Source organism: Passer montanus, unplaced genomic scaffold (assembly GCF_014805655.1).
Source record: "Passer montanus isolate IOZ18808 unplaced genomic scaffold, ASM1480565v1 scaffold10, whole genome shotgun sequence".
Taxonomy (NCBI): domain Eukaryota; kingdom Metazoa; phylum Chordata; class Aves; order Passeriformes; family Passeridae; genus Passer; species Passer montanus.
In genome coordinates this window covers 30,906,673-30,921,304 of record NW_024356505.1, presented here as the reverse complement: position 1 = coordinate 30,921,304, position 14,632 = coordinate 30,906,673, and the positions used below count along the sequence as shown (strand labels likewise).

The 14,632-nt window shown below is 38.1% G+C and overlaps 1 protein-coding gene across 19 annotated transcripts in view; it reads left to right on the top strand.

Annotated features, from left to right (window-relative positions):
* PARD3 (par-3 family cell polarity regulator) overlaps positions 1 to 14,632 on the top strand; it is a 445,202-nt gene that overhangs the window by 304,413 nt on the left and 126,157 nt on the right. For all 19 annotated transcript variants that reach the window (XR_005627160.1, XM_039705901.1, XM_039705907.1 and 16 more), the window contains one exon: positions 1,174 to 1,390. Coding sequence is in view for 18 of the 19 variants with exons in the window: in XM_039705901.1 (XP_039561835.1) it covers positions 1,174 to 1,390 (217 nt within the window). In the remaining variant the exon portion in view is untranslated. The remainder of the gene's footprint in view (positions 1 to 1,173; positions 1,391 to 14,632) is intronic.

Below are 14,632 nucleotides of genomic sequence, written 5' to 3'. Positions count from 1 at the left end.
CTAAAAACCCTTTTTTTTCCTTCTATAAGCCACGGGACCATTTCAAAATCTATTGAGTACAAAAATTATTTTTCTTTTCCGTAGACTGTGTATGTATAAAGCAAGAGTAAATTTTTTCAAATTCTATTGCCAAAAGTTGTTTGGAGCCTTTGTATTCATTGGAGCTACAGGAGGCAATACTAAGTATGCATCTGTGATCCTAATTGCTGCTTTGTGCAGTCTGTTGGAAAGCTGGGAGATGGCTGGAGCCCTACTTAAATATGATGATATAAAATGTTAGAGCTCATGGAAAGTCCCAGATTCACGAGGCATGCAGTGCAGTGTTCTGACCCACCAGCTTGAAATGTTTTATTTCTTTCTTACTAAACTACTGAAGCAGTTTTCAGATTTTCAATGGATTTTTTCTTTTAGAAATTTTTCTTTCAAACTTTCTGAAATACATGTGGGCTATTAAGTCTAACCTTGGGTGTGCTTTAGGACTCCTGGTGTTGGATTAGAAACAGAGAAAGAACATTTAATCTGCCCTTAAAGTATTCTACTTGTTCCACTGGATAAAATCTCCCCACCTCAACTTCCCAGGCTGCCCCTTCATCTCAACCAAGAATAACACCAAAAATAACAGTCATAATGCATGATGTGTTCTAAATGGCTCCAGGAAATGAAGAAGCATAACAAAACTATTATGTTACTTGCAGAAGAAAAAAAGTCTATTATGGCTTGTGTTGAGGGCTAACACTCCCTAACGACTTTCATATTTTTATGAGAATATTACTAAGAATTTATGGACAAGGCATGCTGCACTGCTGTTGTTACTTCTTGCAGATATTTCTAAATCTCTCCTCAACTGATTTAGATACTGAAACAAAATGGGCCAATTAATATCACTTTGCTAATCCTCTTTATTAATCCATACATTATCCAGAGTACACATAAAGTGCAAATTGTGTTTTGCAGAGTGGTCTGCAAAGGTGAATTCCTCGCTTTTATGAGTTTAATACTTCTAATGAACACTCTTGGAAAACCATGTAAGCAGTTACTGATTTAAAAAAAAAAAAAAGAGAGTTGATTGTGGTTTTGCATATATCATGCTTCAAAATACATTATGGAATATACCAAAAAGTCTGCAGTTTTTGTTTGTTCCTATGTCACTGATGTTTCTTAATGTGCTTTCAGTGGAGGAAGACACAGAGGAGAGCTCAAGATCTGGTAGAGAATCTGTGTCCACAGCAAGTGACCAGCCATCCCACTCATTAGAGAGACACATGAATGGAAGCCAAGATAAAGGTGACAGAAAAAAAACTGGAAAGGAAAAGAAGAAAGATCGAGATAAAGAGAAAGATAAAATGAAGGCAAAGAAAGGAATGCTGAAAGGCTTAGGAGACATGTTCAGGTAGGTACTTTGCAATCAAATGTAGAGTGAATTATAAAAAGAAGTTTCTTCTTTTAATTAGTCATTATATTGCAATTCTTGCTGAGGCCATATTTTACTATGCAAATATACACAATGTATATAGGCTGATCTCAATTTTTGAGCCGATGGATGGTGTCATAAAAGGGAAGCAGCTCAGAATGAAAGAATGAGATGGCTGGCAGGCCAAAGGAAAGGAAAGACAAAGGAAAAAGTAATTTTAAGCTACAGACTGCTTGGTTTTGAAAGAGTCTTTGGTGATGTCTAAGTATTGCGCATATCCTTTGACAACTCAAAACATTTGAGGTTTTGTTTTATTTTTCTTCTTTAATACTGTACCCAAAGCTTATGTGTTGCTAAATGAATGTTTTTCTTTGCTTTACTATTAAGACTGTTGGTATCATGGAGGCATGATGTGAAAGAGATTAATCAGTTTGAGATTGAGAAACAGCATGCTTCTCTCAAGGAAGACAGGATCTGAGGTTGTGTGCTCTGAGAATCCATAGAGAACGGGTCAGTGAAAGACCTGATTTACCAAACACTGAGTTCTTTTTAAAGGAGTCATCTCTCCAGCAGACATAAGTGATCTGAAAGGAGCACACTGCTGAGGTACACCCTGCTGTTGTGGGTAAATGTTGTAACATGACAAACATCTTTGATCACTTGTGGATAGGGGTGAGGGAGCAAGGAAACCAGTCCTTCTTTTAGCCAGCTAGAGTAAATAAACACATTTCAAAGAAAAAGCAGCATTAAAGCAGTGTTTGTTTTGTTATTTAATTTTAAAGTGATAGTACTGGTACTATTTTAATTATTTATTAATGATTCTGCTCTGAAATCACATAAAGGGACATTCAGTTAATTTTCATTCCATTACTTTCTTTATCCTCTAAAATATTAGTTTAACATGTGTTGTAACTGCACAGGTTCTTGAGAATTTTTCTGTGGCTGAGAATCATACTACAAGAGTAATAAGTAGAAAAAGTAGTTAATTAGGGAAAAAAAAGTAGTTAATTAGAAAATATTAGTTTGAAATCTGCTTTTGAAAACACTAAATAGCACCAGGCTCTTAGACTATGCCATAGAACAGAAGAAGAATTATAGGAGATAGTCCCCCATGTCAAGTAGGAAGAGAGTCCTTCAGCCTGTGAAGCCCATGGGGATGTCCTCATCCTCTGGATATTTGCCTGCCTCAATTCAAGACTGGAGCAGAGCATTCCACCCCACTCTGGCAGAGTGTGGAAGGAAGGCAGGAGATGTGAAATGCTGAGTGGTTCTTTTCGGCACTCTGTCATTTTTAAATGCAGAAATGACAGGTAAAATTGAGGCACAATATGCATAATAAATTCTACAGACTCTAAGCAGTAGTATCTTGGATACCTTGAGTGTTGTCTTGTGAGTTCAGTCAGAAAGTGTTTACAGCATCTAGAAAGCTTGGGCAGCTCCATGGGCCAGGCTAGGTAACCTTTTCTGTGTGCTTGATAAAACACTTCTGAAATCTCCAGTCTGGAAACAACACTAATTTGAGTGATAGGATGATCCAGTGCTTTGTTGTTTGCTCTTCATAACAGTCAACATTTTCTTGAGGTTTTTTTTCCTTCACTACAATTTCTGAGTGAAATTTACTTTTCGGTCTCCTCTTAATTAATGTGAGAGCAGTGCTATCTGGATATAACTGACTCCTCCTGGATCTGTAAATTAGCTTGCACCTTGTCAGCCCACACAAGAGAGGTGTTCCTGGCAAGCAAGAAAATGCTGATTGAGAGAATTAAACATTGTGCCTCATTTCCACTTGGTGCTTGATTTGCTTTGTTGACAGGCTTCTCAATAATTTTTGAGAGATGGGCTTTGTTATGTCTGCAAAATAAGCTACAACTTCTACCTATAACATGTTTTGTTTTTCTGTACATTTGACATATATCATAGATATCAAGTAATCACTGAAAGAAATTGTGTGATAGAAAATAATGATGACAGTGACATTTGAAATTCAAACCAGGATCAAAGCATAATTGGATGTTTTAGTTCCGTTCAACACTGTAATTTCTTTGTTCATTTTATTTTCTCCTTTTTCACTTTTTTCTTCCTTTTCAGTGCTCTAATCTTTAAATAATCTTTCTTCATTAGATTGTATGGTCAAAAACACTTGTGGGATGAAGTTGGTATTAGCTGACACTTCATTCCAATGTCTGTATTTAGCCAAAGGGGTTTTCATTACCTATATGCAAACTGGCATCTCAAAAAGAAGAGTCTGTGTGATGTATAAAAATAAATCACCTTGTGTTCAATAAAAATCTTAGGATTTGCTGCTGGAATCTTCATTAAACTCTACTGTGAGATGGAAAGTCCCACTAGAGAACCCTAAGTTACCTTTATCCTTCAGCATCTAGGCATCATTTCCAAGAAATCCCTGAATGATTCAGATAAGAAGTTAAAATCATAAGTAAATCTTCTAAACACCTCCATTGTTTTACTGCTTGTGTCAAACATAGTAAAGAGGATTGACATAACCTTGGCAGAGAGCTGAAAACTGCAAAACTGTGTGGCTCTGACACACACAGCTCCTGTTATCTCCAGAGCACCTTTGCTGGCATTGGGCTGTGGACAGGCTGGAAGTTCACCCTTCTGACTGTGACACAAATCTGTCTGAGCACCTGTGTATTTCAAATTGACACTTCAGGACACAATGGATTATTTAATTATGCCATTTGGCTGAGAAGTCTCCCCACAGATGAAAATAGGACAGAAGTTAGCCTAGAAAAGTGGTGAGCAGAAATGTTGGTCTGTTGGAGGAGAGGCAGGTGCTGCAGTGCTTTGCTTAAACCTGAATGTAATTGTTTTACCTGAGTATTGGAATCATTCTTGTCTTAGCCTTTCAAGAGGATCATGTCCCAAATCCTGTGGCCTGTGAAGTGCTGAGCAGTGCCTCCTTCTCCAGTTAGAGGGTGTCTGGATGGCTACTGCAAGCTGGGCAAATAGCTTTTGGGAAGCTGATAAGAAGTTCTGCTAGTTTTTTGTTTCACTGCTGAGAAGCCTTCAGTGGATATATGTTTTGACATCAGAAGTTTATAAAAATCTGTATGCTTCTCCAAATGCAATATGAAATATGTTTACTTATTTTGAGTCTGATTTTGTTTTTAAATAGAGGTTTTGTTTCTTGATAAAAATTAACCTGACAAAAAGAATCAGTAATTGAAGAAGTTATTATAGTGCTGCCTTAAGAAAGAGTCTTCAGAGTTGCAAAGAGCGTGCCTGTAATTAGTGCTGGTACATTAATTTAATGGGTCTCTGTGTTGTGCAATTCTTTGACATTCCTCTCCTGAGAGAGAAAAATGGTATATGGTGCATTTTTCCCCTTCCTTTTCCCCTGTTGTGTACAGAGTATTTATATGAAAGTGGATCCCCATAGGATATGAGAGAGGAACATTTGAGATGTTGTATTTGAAGGTTTTGGATGATGATAAAATGACACATCTGCTGTGGTGCTGCTGATCACTTACAATCCCTTTACTTAATTCATGCTTCTTCCCAGTCTACAAACCTGGATACAGTTGTTAGATGGGTGACTAACTGATGATGTAAAATATGTCCAGCAAAGGGTCAGTCTCAGGAAAGGATGTGTCTGAGGAATAACATCTTTCGGTGAAAATGAACCTCCAAGACATTGAGAATAATGAGGAGAACAAAACAATTCTGGGTTTCCAGAGGCAGGAAAGGGAATAGTAGGGAGGCCAAGCTAGCTAGTCATGTCTTGCTGAAAATATCTAGGGACAGTCACTCATTGCCTGATAAAAAACCTACTGAAACAATTAACCCTTGATATGATTGGAGAAAAATGGCTTTGAAAATTCATATGGTAGGTTTAGATTTGTGTGGGGAGCAAATAATGAGAATAAAAGATGGAGAATATGATTTATATCTTAACCTGGGGTTTCAGCAAGAAATAACTGCATCAGTTTTGGGGGTCATTTATGGAATAGATGTAATGTAATTTGAAGCATCTGTGGATAAGTATGTTATATTAATTAAATACATTTTCTACCATAGGAATTAATACCTGAGTCCCACCTAAACTAGACTTTTCAATGGAGAACATAAGCACTGTGTATTGAGCTTCACAGAGCAAGACTGAATGCTCAAAATTAATCATATGAATAGATTTTTTTTTATTAGAGGTTGCATGCTTTAAGATCTGGCCTGTAATGTTGATGGAGATGTAAAGTCATAACGTATGTCATAACATATGACGTAAAATCATAACGCTGATCCTTAATTCCCATTTTACATGTTGTAGCACATAGGTTCATGCTTTAAGATCTGGCCTGTAATGTTGATGGAGATGTAAAGTCATAACATATGGTAGCTGATCCTTAATTCCCATTTTAAGTGTTGTAGCACATAGGTGGGTAAATCAATGCACTGAATAACCAATGCAAATGTAATACCCCCAGATTATCATTAAAATCTAATCCTAATTGGATTTAATTACATTTAAAATGATTACTGGGAGCCTTGCAGTGTTGCATCTTCCAGTTCTGTCAGAGGAAATAGATGATTCAGTTTGCAACCTTGTTTAGCTGAAATCAGTTATACTGCTGGCTATTTTTTTCCCCACACAGCTGTTTCCAAGGTGCACTGGACATGTCCAGATTTACAAACATACTATTGTAGTTCTGAATCAGAGGAAAGCGCTGATTGAGTGTTCAACCTTGTTTAGCTGAAATCAGTTATACTGCTGGCTATTTTTTTCCCCACACAGCTGTTTCCAAGGTGCACTGGACATGTCCAGATTTACTAACATACTATTTGTAGCTCTGAGTTACTCATTTCAACCACATGAGCTATCTGAGACCACTGACTAGGCATTTGGGAGAATAATCTATGTGGATTACTGCTTGTTACATGACTTCCTTGTATTGCCTATTCTGGTTTTCATTTAAGTTTTCTCATTGTAATGTCTCTGAGGAGATGAAAAGCAACTCAGGAAGGTTATACCACTGATTTAGTAATAACCTTCTTTCTCTTTCATTTAATAGCAATCTTCAGACTTTTAACTGAGCACAATAACTAAAACATGTCAGAGTTGTGTAAAATGCTGTTGAATTATATCCTAATCAGCAGGACTGGCAAATACTTCAAACTTGATAAAACAAAATCTGTGGCCTGATTTCTATCATTCAGTAGCTTAAGAAGCAGCAATAATGACATTTTCCTTGGAAGCATGACTAATAGGACTTTGTATTGGTGAATGACACTTACTGATATATGGACTTAATAGAAAACATGGGAACGAGCTCTGAAAGTTAGAAGTTTTTTTTCTTTAGAGCTCATGGAACAAAACACCATAAATCTTGAGCCTTGGAACACAGAGGAGGAGGTTAGTTCTTAAACACCCGTCAGCTGCATCACTTCAAACTTGGAAGCTCATTGTGTGCACACTGAGTTGTGCCTGGGTTTGCTAATGCTCATATGAGAACGTTGCCGACAGCTTGTGCCGCTTGTGCTGAGACTTTCATCAGAAACGCTGAGCTGGGTCGTTGGTCAGGTAAATGGAATCTGGGGCCATTTGTGCTCTGGTTTTTGCCTGCTGCTATTACAAGCCAGCTGGTACAACTGTCATTAAGTCCACATCTGCTTCCCCCCTTCTGCCACCAGCTGGAAAATCCATGATCTACTGTAATCCTGGATGCAGGCTCTAAGCAGGATATCCTTTCACTTCAGAGGAGGAGCACCGACCTCATCCCATCTGCAAGTTGGATACTGTTGATGCACCTTTTCTGTGCTCCTCTGGGCTACTTTGTCCTGATCCATTTTCAAAGTTTCAGCTGGCCACTGTGACACACAGCATCAGAAAAGCCTTTTAAATGAAATCAGCCATGCAGCAAATTGTCATCTTTGATGCAGACGATTACCCAGGACTCTTACAAGGGTCTTTCTAAGCATTTTCATATTCTTCATTTCCTTCTTTCCAATTAAAACTAAATAAGGGACTGAAAGAGATAAGCTTGGTTGGAAATAACTTTTCTTTTTTGGAAAGATAAGCAGTGCTCCTTCCTTTCTGTGTGCATTTCTGTGCTGTCCTGTTTCCTGCTGCTGATGGAGGCAGTTGCTTTGAGGAGAGGTGTGTTTCATTGCCTGCAGCCCTGAGCACAGCCGCTTTAGACTAAGATGTCATTGGGGCAGGGGGTAGTGGAATGGCAAATTTATGTTTCTAAACCAAACAAGTTCACATAATCTGTCAGGGATTTAAGGAATGCGGCTTCATTAAGTGGTTAGTAAACTCCGTGACTTTTAAACGAAACACAGAAAGCAGTGGTATGCAATTGTGCAAGGGAGATTTGAAGTGGGAGATTAACATAATCGTATGTGGCTTTCTGGTTTGTCACTCTGACAGAAAGCAGGGATTTTGCTCTATGTGTTCTGTGCACTGGATTTTCCCAGAGTAAATCCTGAACTTATAAATCTGATGGTGGTGTAGTATATGGGGGTTTGGTTGTTTTGGGATTTTTTTAAAATTTCATTAGAATCAGGGCTCTTGTTTCTAACATCCAGAAGTGTCAGGATGACTTGTTACTAGAGATGAGTTCATAGTGGCTGCTAACATATTCTCCCAGTGTTCTTCCTTTGCTTGTCAGCGACTTTAAATAGAGAACCTTTGACACCTTCAGCACTGTCTTTGCCTGCAAAGCAAGCGAGGGAGGCAGGCAGGGTGACAGCTGAGCCCTCCGCCATCCTGCCCGGCGTTCTGCACACTTCTCTTCCAGGCCTGCTGGATGAATATAGAACACAAGTGTCAAGGATGACACCTTCTTTATAATCTCTGCAAAGCCAGCCTTTTCAGGGAAGAATTTGTTGACAGTTCAGAGATTCAAAGTCAATTTCAGTTTAAGCTCATATAGAAAAAGGATTTTTTCTTCCACCTCATGTGATAATTGAAGACTAAACAGGCAGTGCCCTAGTCCATAACAAAGTATCATAAGTAAATACTGTCTTGAGACATGAAGTATTTGTTAGGTGAAAAGCTCTATTAATGACATTTTTTATCTCTTGAAAAGCTTCTTTAGAGGTTTAATTCACTGATAGCACCTGTGCATTGGTATATATTGTGGATGCTGTGGATTATGTAGATTATTAGTCATCTTTGAAAATCCTTTTAGAAACAGGAATAGGAATGTTGACTTAGAGGAAAATGAATGCAACTTAATATAGTTTTGTATATGGGATGACATAGGTGGTTAAGTCATATTTTCTTAAGGTACTGAAGTTGGCAGCTGCAGGACAGCTGATCCCTTTCTAAAAGGCAAAGCTCCAACTTACTACTGTATTTCCCAGGAGCAATGATCTGTATTGTGCTGTGTTGGCAGGCTGGTGCCTCCTGTTAAGATGTTAACTTGTCCTACTATTGTGCAAAGAAATAGTCATTAAAGACGTAATTATGCAACCCTTCAGTGAAAATGGCAAAATGGGATTAAACCAGTGTATAATTTCTGGAACAGAATACACTGGCACAGAAATAGTTGGTGAGCACCTGTGTTTCCCTGAATGCAGCAGGGAAATAGTAGGTATAAGGCTTTCAGAGACCTTATTTAGGCTTTTAAATTGTTGCTTCAGGAAAAACTAAGAGGAACATAAGTTCTGTAGAAAGAATAAGAGAGAGGAAAATATTAGAAACACAGTGACAATGAAGTATAGAAGTAGTATTTCCCCCACTTTGAATCTGTTGATAACTTCTAGATGAAAAAAAAAAATTACAAGGGACTGAATGGATATTCAAAGCACTGCACTCTTAGTGATTTGAGCAGGAAAGGTTTTCTGCTTAGTTCATCTCCTACTAACAGCAGCCCAGCTTCAACTTTTCATCAGCTGAGTGTCATGGCCAGTTTATTTTCAAATATCTCCAAGAATGGAGAGTCAGCAGCCTCTTTCAGCAGCCTGTTCCAATGCTTAACCACTGTCCCGGTGAAAAGCATTTGTCCTTGGTAAGATCGGAATTAGAGACACTGAATAATTGCTGGTACAAAAAATGTGAATCAATCAGCATGTACTTATGCTTCCCATGAATCAAGAACATGTGGATGTACAATAAGATTTTCGTGCAAAAAATTGACTTATTAAAGGACCTTTGTGATACAGTGTTACCCTCAGGGGTTGCTGCCCTCACAGGACCCCAAGAGTATAGGAAATAACATACCCTGTATTTGACACTCTTTACATTCATGACATGCTAAATGTTAAGGAATAATTTATCTGTAAAGGGTTTTTTTCATTGTGCTTCCAAGCATCTTACTCCAAATTGTCTTGGACTGGCAACTATTAGGATTCTGAGCTGATTGTCTGATAGGGTAATAGTGTCTTATATGATCCACTGAGCTAGAAAAGGTGATTATTTTCCGTGCAACTGAGGAAGAAACAGTTGACAGAAATCTTTCTTTCTACTATTTCCTGCTACACCAGAAAATGTCACCTGTTTTTTGTTAAATATCTCAAATTAGTTTTGTATTAATGCTGATACTTTCCATTTTCATCCCAAAGTACATATGTCAAGTAAAACCTCAGGCATTTGTAGCTCAGCCAGTCATAAAAGGAGAAAGTTTATTTTATTTTTGGAGGGGGAGAAAGAGTTCTTTTTAATTCCACTCATGTTTGGTTGATTCCTTAGGATTCAATGTAAAAGCATAAGAATGTGGCCACACAAGAGTTAAATGGTACCCAGGAAGTCAGTGCTTTGCCTGTGACACTGAGCAGTAGGTGCTCTCAGGCTGGGATACCAGAACTGGGTGACCAGGTCTTCCCAGCTCTGTCTCCCAGACTTCAGTGATCTGTAGCTCAGGGGTTTCTTGGGACACTGCCATTGTGCTCAATTACAAAATACAATGTGTACACGTATGCTGTTCTGGGCAATTTGTCCTGTTACTGATAATTTGGGGTATATTTCCCTAATTCCAAAATGCTACAGAATTTGAAGTATGCCATATACAAAAATGTCTTTTAGAGATTGTGTAAATGACTTTTGTATCAAGGAGCTGCTTTTGCATTTCAAGTGCACAGGCCTGATTGCAGTGCACCACAGTAGATCTGACTCATTATGGCAGCATTTTATGGCACTCAGGTAAGCATGTTTACAAAGCAGCAGTAAACCTTTTTGATGTGCAATAACATTTCAGCAGTTAATGTAGTGTTCCATCGTGTATTAAATTTTACCACTTCTGGGTAAACTTACAATAAGCAGAAGTGCAAGAAAGGGCTGTAGATGTTTATAAAATAGACCCTATTGGAATGAATTCAAGAACTAGTTTTACACTGTATGTTTGGTCTAGCTGATGATGTGGTTAACAGTAAATTTTGAAATGTTTGCTTTTGCAGAAGATAAATTCTTAGTTTCTATGAATGTTAACACTTTTTTCAGGACTTTTTTGCTATCAGTCTTGTAGCTTCTAGTCCAAAAAGGAAAAAGAACATAGTATAATTTAATGAAGCTACTTGGTGAACTTGACTAATTTCAATAAATGTAACAGCGTACTACTGACAGGCTGTTTGTATTTCATGTTGAAAGTATGTTGGAAATGCTGTATTAGTAGAGAAATTCTCTGTTGTAAATAAATAGTTCAATCAATGTTAACTGACTATTAACTTCATAGATTTAGCTTTGTCAATGAAATCTGCATAGTTAGTCTTAATGTTTCTTGGGCTTGCAGTGCAATAACTCTTGGAGTTTGGCAAGCTGCTTAAACTTTCAAGGGGAACTATTTTCTCATTTTGAAAATAGGATAGTACCTTGTCCATGCTAGTGTCTCCAGATGTTTTGATGTCCTGTGATGTTTCCTGTATTATATAAATATGAAATATATGCACGCTAAAACCATATGCTAGAGCTCCCAGATACTGGTGTTGAGTGTAGTTTGAAGGTGGATGAATGCTGGATGGATGTTGGATAGATGAATCACTGAAAATGTATGTAGTTTCCTTTTTCATGCTATGCTGTTATAAGTAGTGCTTGGTAAAGAAATGTCTAATCAATGATAAAGTTTATGGATTAGCTTTAAAGTGTCTGAAAAAGAAGATTAAATAACAAAAATACATTTAGAATCTTTATCAGCAATTTGCAGTACCACAATAATAAAAGCAGTATATTTTTATACCAATTGCAGGTGCCTCTAGCATATTCAGCACCAGGTGTGTTTAGTATGCAAGCTGAACTACTATTACACATTTCAATAGCAGCATACCACAAATAAATCTCAAATATTTCACAATGTTGTTATAGATGCTATCATTGTCTTTAACACATAGTGTTCAAATCCTGAAATTCAGAGCACAACATGCTGGCACAAGTGGGAGTTTCATATGTAGTATGACAATTAAAGTATTTATTTTCTCTGATGTTGCTGAGCAGGTAATGATACCTACAACATTATAATCTGTAACCATTAGGATTCCTGGTATCATCTGTAGAGCTCCAAATACTTTGCTAGTTCTATTTGCCTTTTATAACCCCAAAGGAAGAAAACTGCTTGTGTAAATTAAAGGAATGTGAAGAATCAGTGCCATTTTCATTGTTGGGGTATTTTTTTTCAAGATTTATTTTAGGCTATATATTCAGAAGAAATAGTGAAATGGCAGTGATAACTGCTGTATACTGTGTGCAACACTGAGAGTGAGCAGAGCTGTTATCATTTCAAGAACATCTCAAGAGCTAGATATCTTTGAAGTCAAGTCTGGGTTTATTTTAAACATCATCTCTGGGTTTCTAAATAAATACAGGCCTAGTAATTTCCTTCCTGTAGTTCCTGAGCATGTAGAAATAAGAACAAAAATGTCAGTGTGTATGGGGCTGGTCCCGGTCTGAGATTTTCTGTGCTAGGAGCTTATTTATATGGGTTGGGAAAAAAAAAAAAAAGAAACCAAATGGAAAAACAAACCACCCCAACTCACCACCCCACATCTCTTACATGTAATTAGTCCTGAGCAAGTCCTGCTTTGTACATCTTTTGAATCTGAAAAAATCTGAACTCCCAGCTTGGCCCTACAATGACCAGCAGTGTAAATCACTATTGATATAGTTATTTCAGCTGCTTTCAAATTCTTACCATGAAGACAGCTCAGGCTCTGACTGCTGGCAGCTACAGGATGCCAGGCATCTCCAGGGCTGCAGGTAGCTCTGGGCAAGCCCTGGCAGCAGCTGCTGCAGGGACTTGCTGTCAGACTGCTGTCCCAGCAATGATCCACCTGAGTCTCGTTGCATCTGCTCCAGAGATGGTTTGTTCTGGTGCTGCAAAGCCTTGCTCTTCATTTTCCACCCAGAAGATACAGCATGTGTAAACTAAATTTTCCTGCTGCAGGGTATATCAGCTGATAGAAGAGACAGAGGTATGTGAAGCCAGCAGTGGCATATTAATATTTATTACCTAGAGCCTTGGTTCAGGCTAAGTCCCTGTGCCATAGCCCTATCTTTGTAGCAAACTTTCAAAATAATGTGCCTGTTATTTTATGCTCTCTGCTTTTTATGATAATGTGGATTCATAGAATCACAGAATGGTTTAAGTTGGAACTTAAAGACTGTTTAGTTCTAATAGAACCCTAACTGAGTGGGAATATCTTCCACTAGATCAGGTTGCTCAAAATCCCATCCAACCTGGTCTTGAAGACTTCAAGGGCACTTAAATGAATTGTTTTTTGGGATACCTTGTAAAGGTGTCCTGTTGGCATTATTAATTTGGTTATAGAATTAAACTTTATTTTTTAGCCACAAGGAGACTTGAGTGGCATTGTGAAACTCAGAATGAGGCAGGACACCCTAAACTGTAACCCACAGCCATCAGCACTGGGTGCTATGGCTCGGTGAGAGGAATTGAATTTTGGTATTGTAGAGAAGAGAATGACAGCTGCACACTTGTCTGGTATCAGGAATATTTTGTTTAGACTTGTCCCACAAGTCCTACAGTGTTGGCTATGGTCTTCTTCTGGAAATTGTCTGTGGTGTCTCTACCTTCTGTAATTGTAAATATGTGAATGAGGCTAAAGATACAGACATCACCTATTGCTCAATTTACCCTGCAGAGGTTATTTTCTAGGAGGTGTGTATTAACAAAGATCTCTCATAACTGACAGAAAAAGTGCTGACTCACATATTAACATTTCTAGATAATGAGATCTGTAGGGAAAATTTAATCTTTTGAAGGTTCTGGATGAACTGCAGCTAGTTTGATTAACTTTTTGTGTGTCTATGTTAACGTTTGCTTGATTTTATACAGTTTAATTGCATGACTGCAAGACTTAAGTTCTTGGAATAATGTAACTGCAATTTCCTGGTCTTACTAGCTTGTTTATTACATTTTTGTCCTAATTTCTATGCTGTTGCATGTGCTTAGTGAGCACTTTTAGTGATTTTCATGTTGTAGCTCATGTTTACCTACGGCAGGCCTATTAAGCAAACCATTTTGGTTGTAAAGTGGAGCTGTGATGCCTCTTAGTATTACTGAGAGATTTTTTTTCCCTCCTCTGGCAGGAAAGTCTTGAAGCAAATTTCCCTTGCAACTTTTTCTTTTTATTCTCTTTTTCTTTGGCCATCTCTTGAGTGCCAGTAAAATGTGTGGGTTTTTATGTTTCATTAGCATTTCTTATAAGGTCTGCCTTTAGACCAGTACCCATTTTCTAAATTGTACTTCTGTAGGGCTGCAAAAAATCATGGTAACCAGATGCAGTATTTGTCTCTGGCCTGGAAAAGTGTTAGATTTAACAAAAGAAGCTAATAAAAATGTTCAAATTGACCCTTCTCATCATTTGGACTTCTTAGAGCTCAATCAATCACTCATTATTATCAGAGTTATTCACACAGAAGCAGAAGTGCTAGTGTTTCTCATAATCAGCCCTTGAGCCAGACATAATTTGCAATTTGAAGCATTGTATTTGGAAACAATAATGCATTAAAATGAACAGAGCAGGAATTAGAAGTATAGTTGTAGAGAGAAGGCGTTGCTGAGTAGCCATGGTTTAAACGCTGTCTCTGAGGATCCTTAGTGGACACCAGTAATTAGAGGCACACAATGTAGTACTGTTCCTACCTAAATGGGTCCACAATTTTTAAACTCCTCTGTGGAGTGTGTCAGAGGCAGCAGCAGAGGTTGCCCACCTTGCTGCGTGGCGGCAGGGCAGCTGTGGGCAGTGCTGGGGTAAGGTGCTGTCGCCTGCTTGGCACAGTGTGAGCCAGAGAGGGGGGCTGAGCCTGGC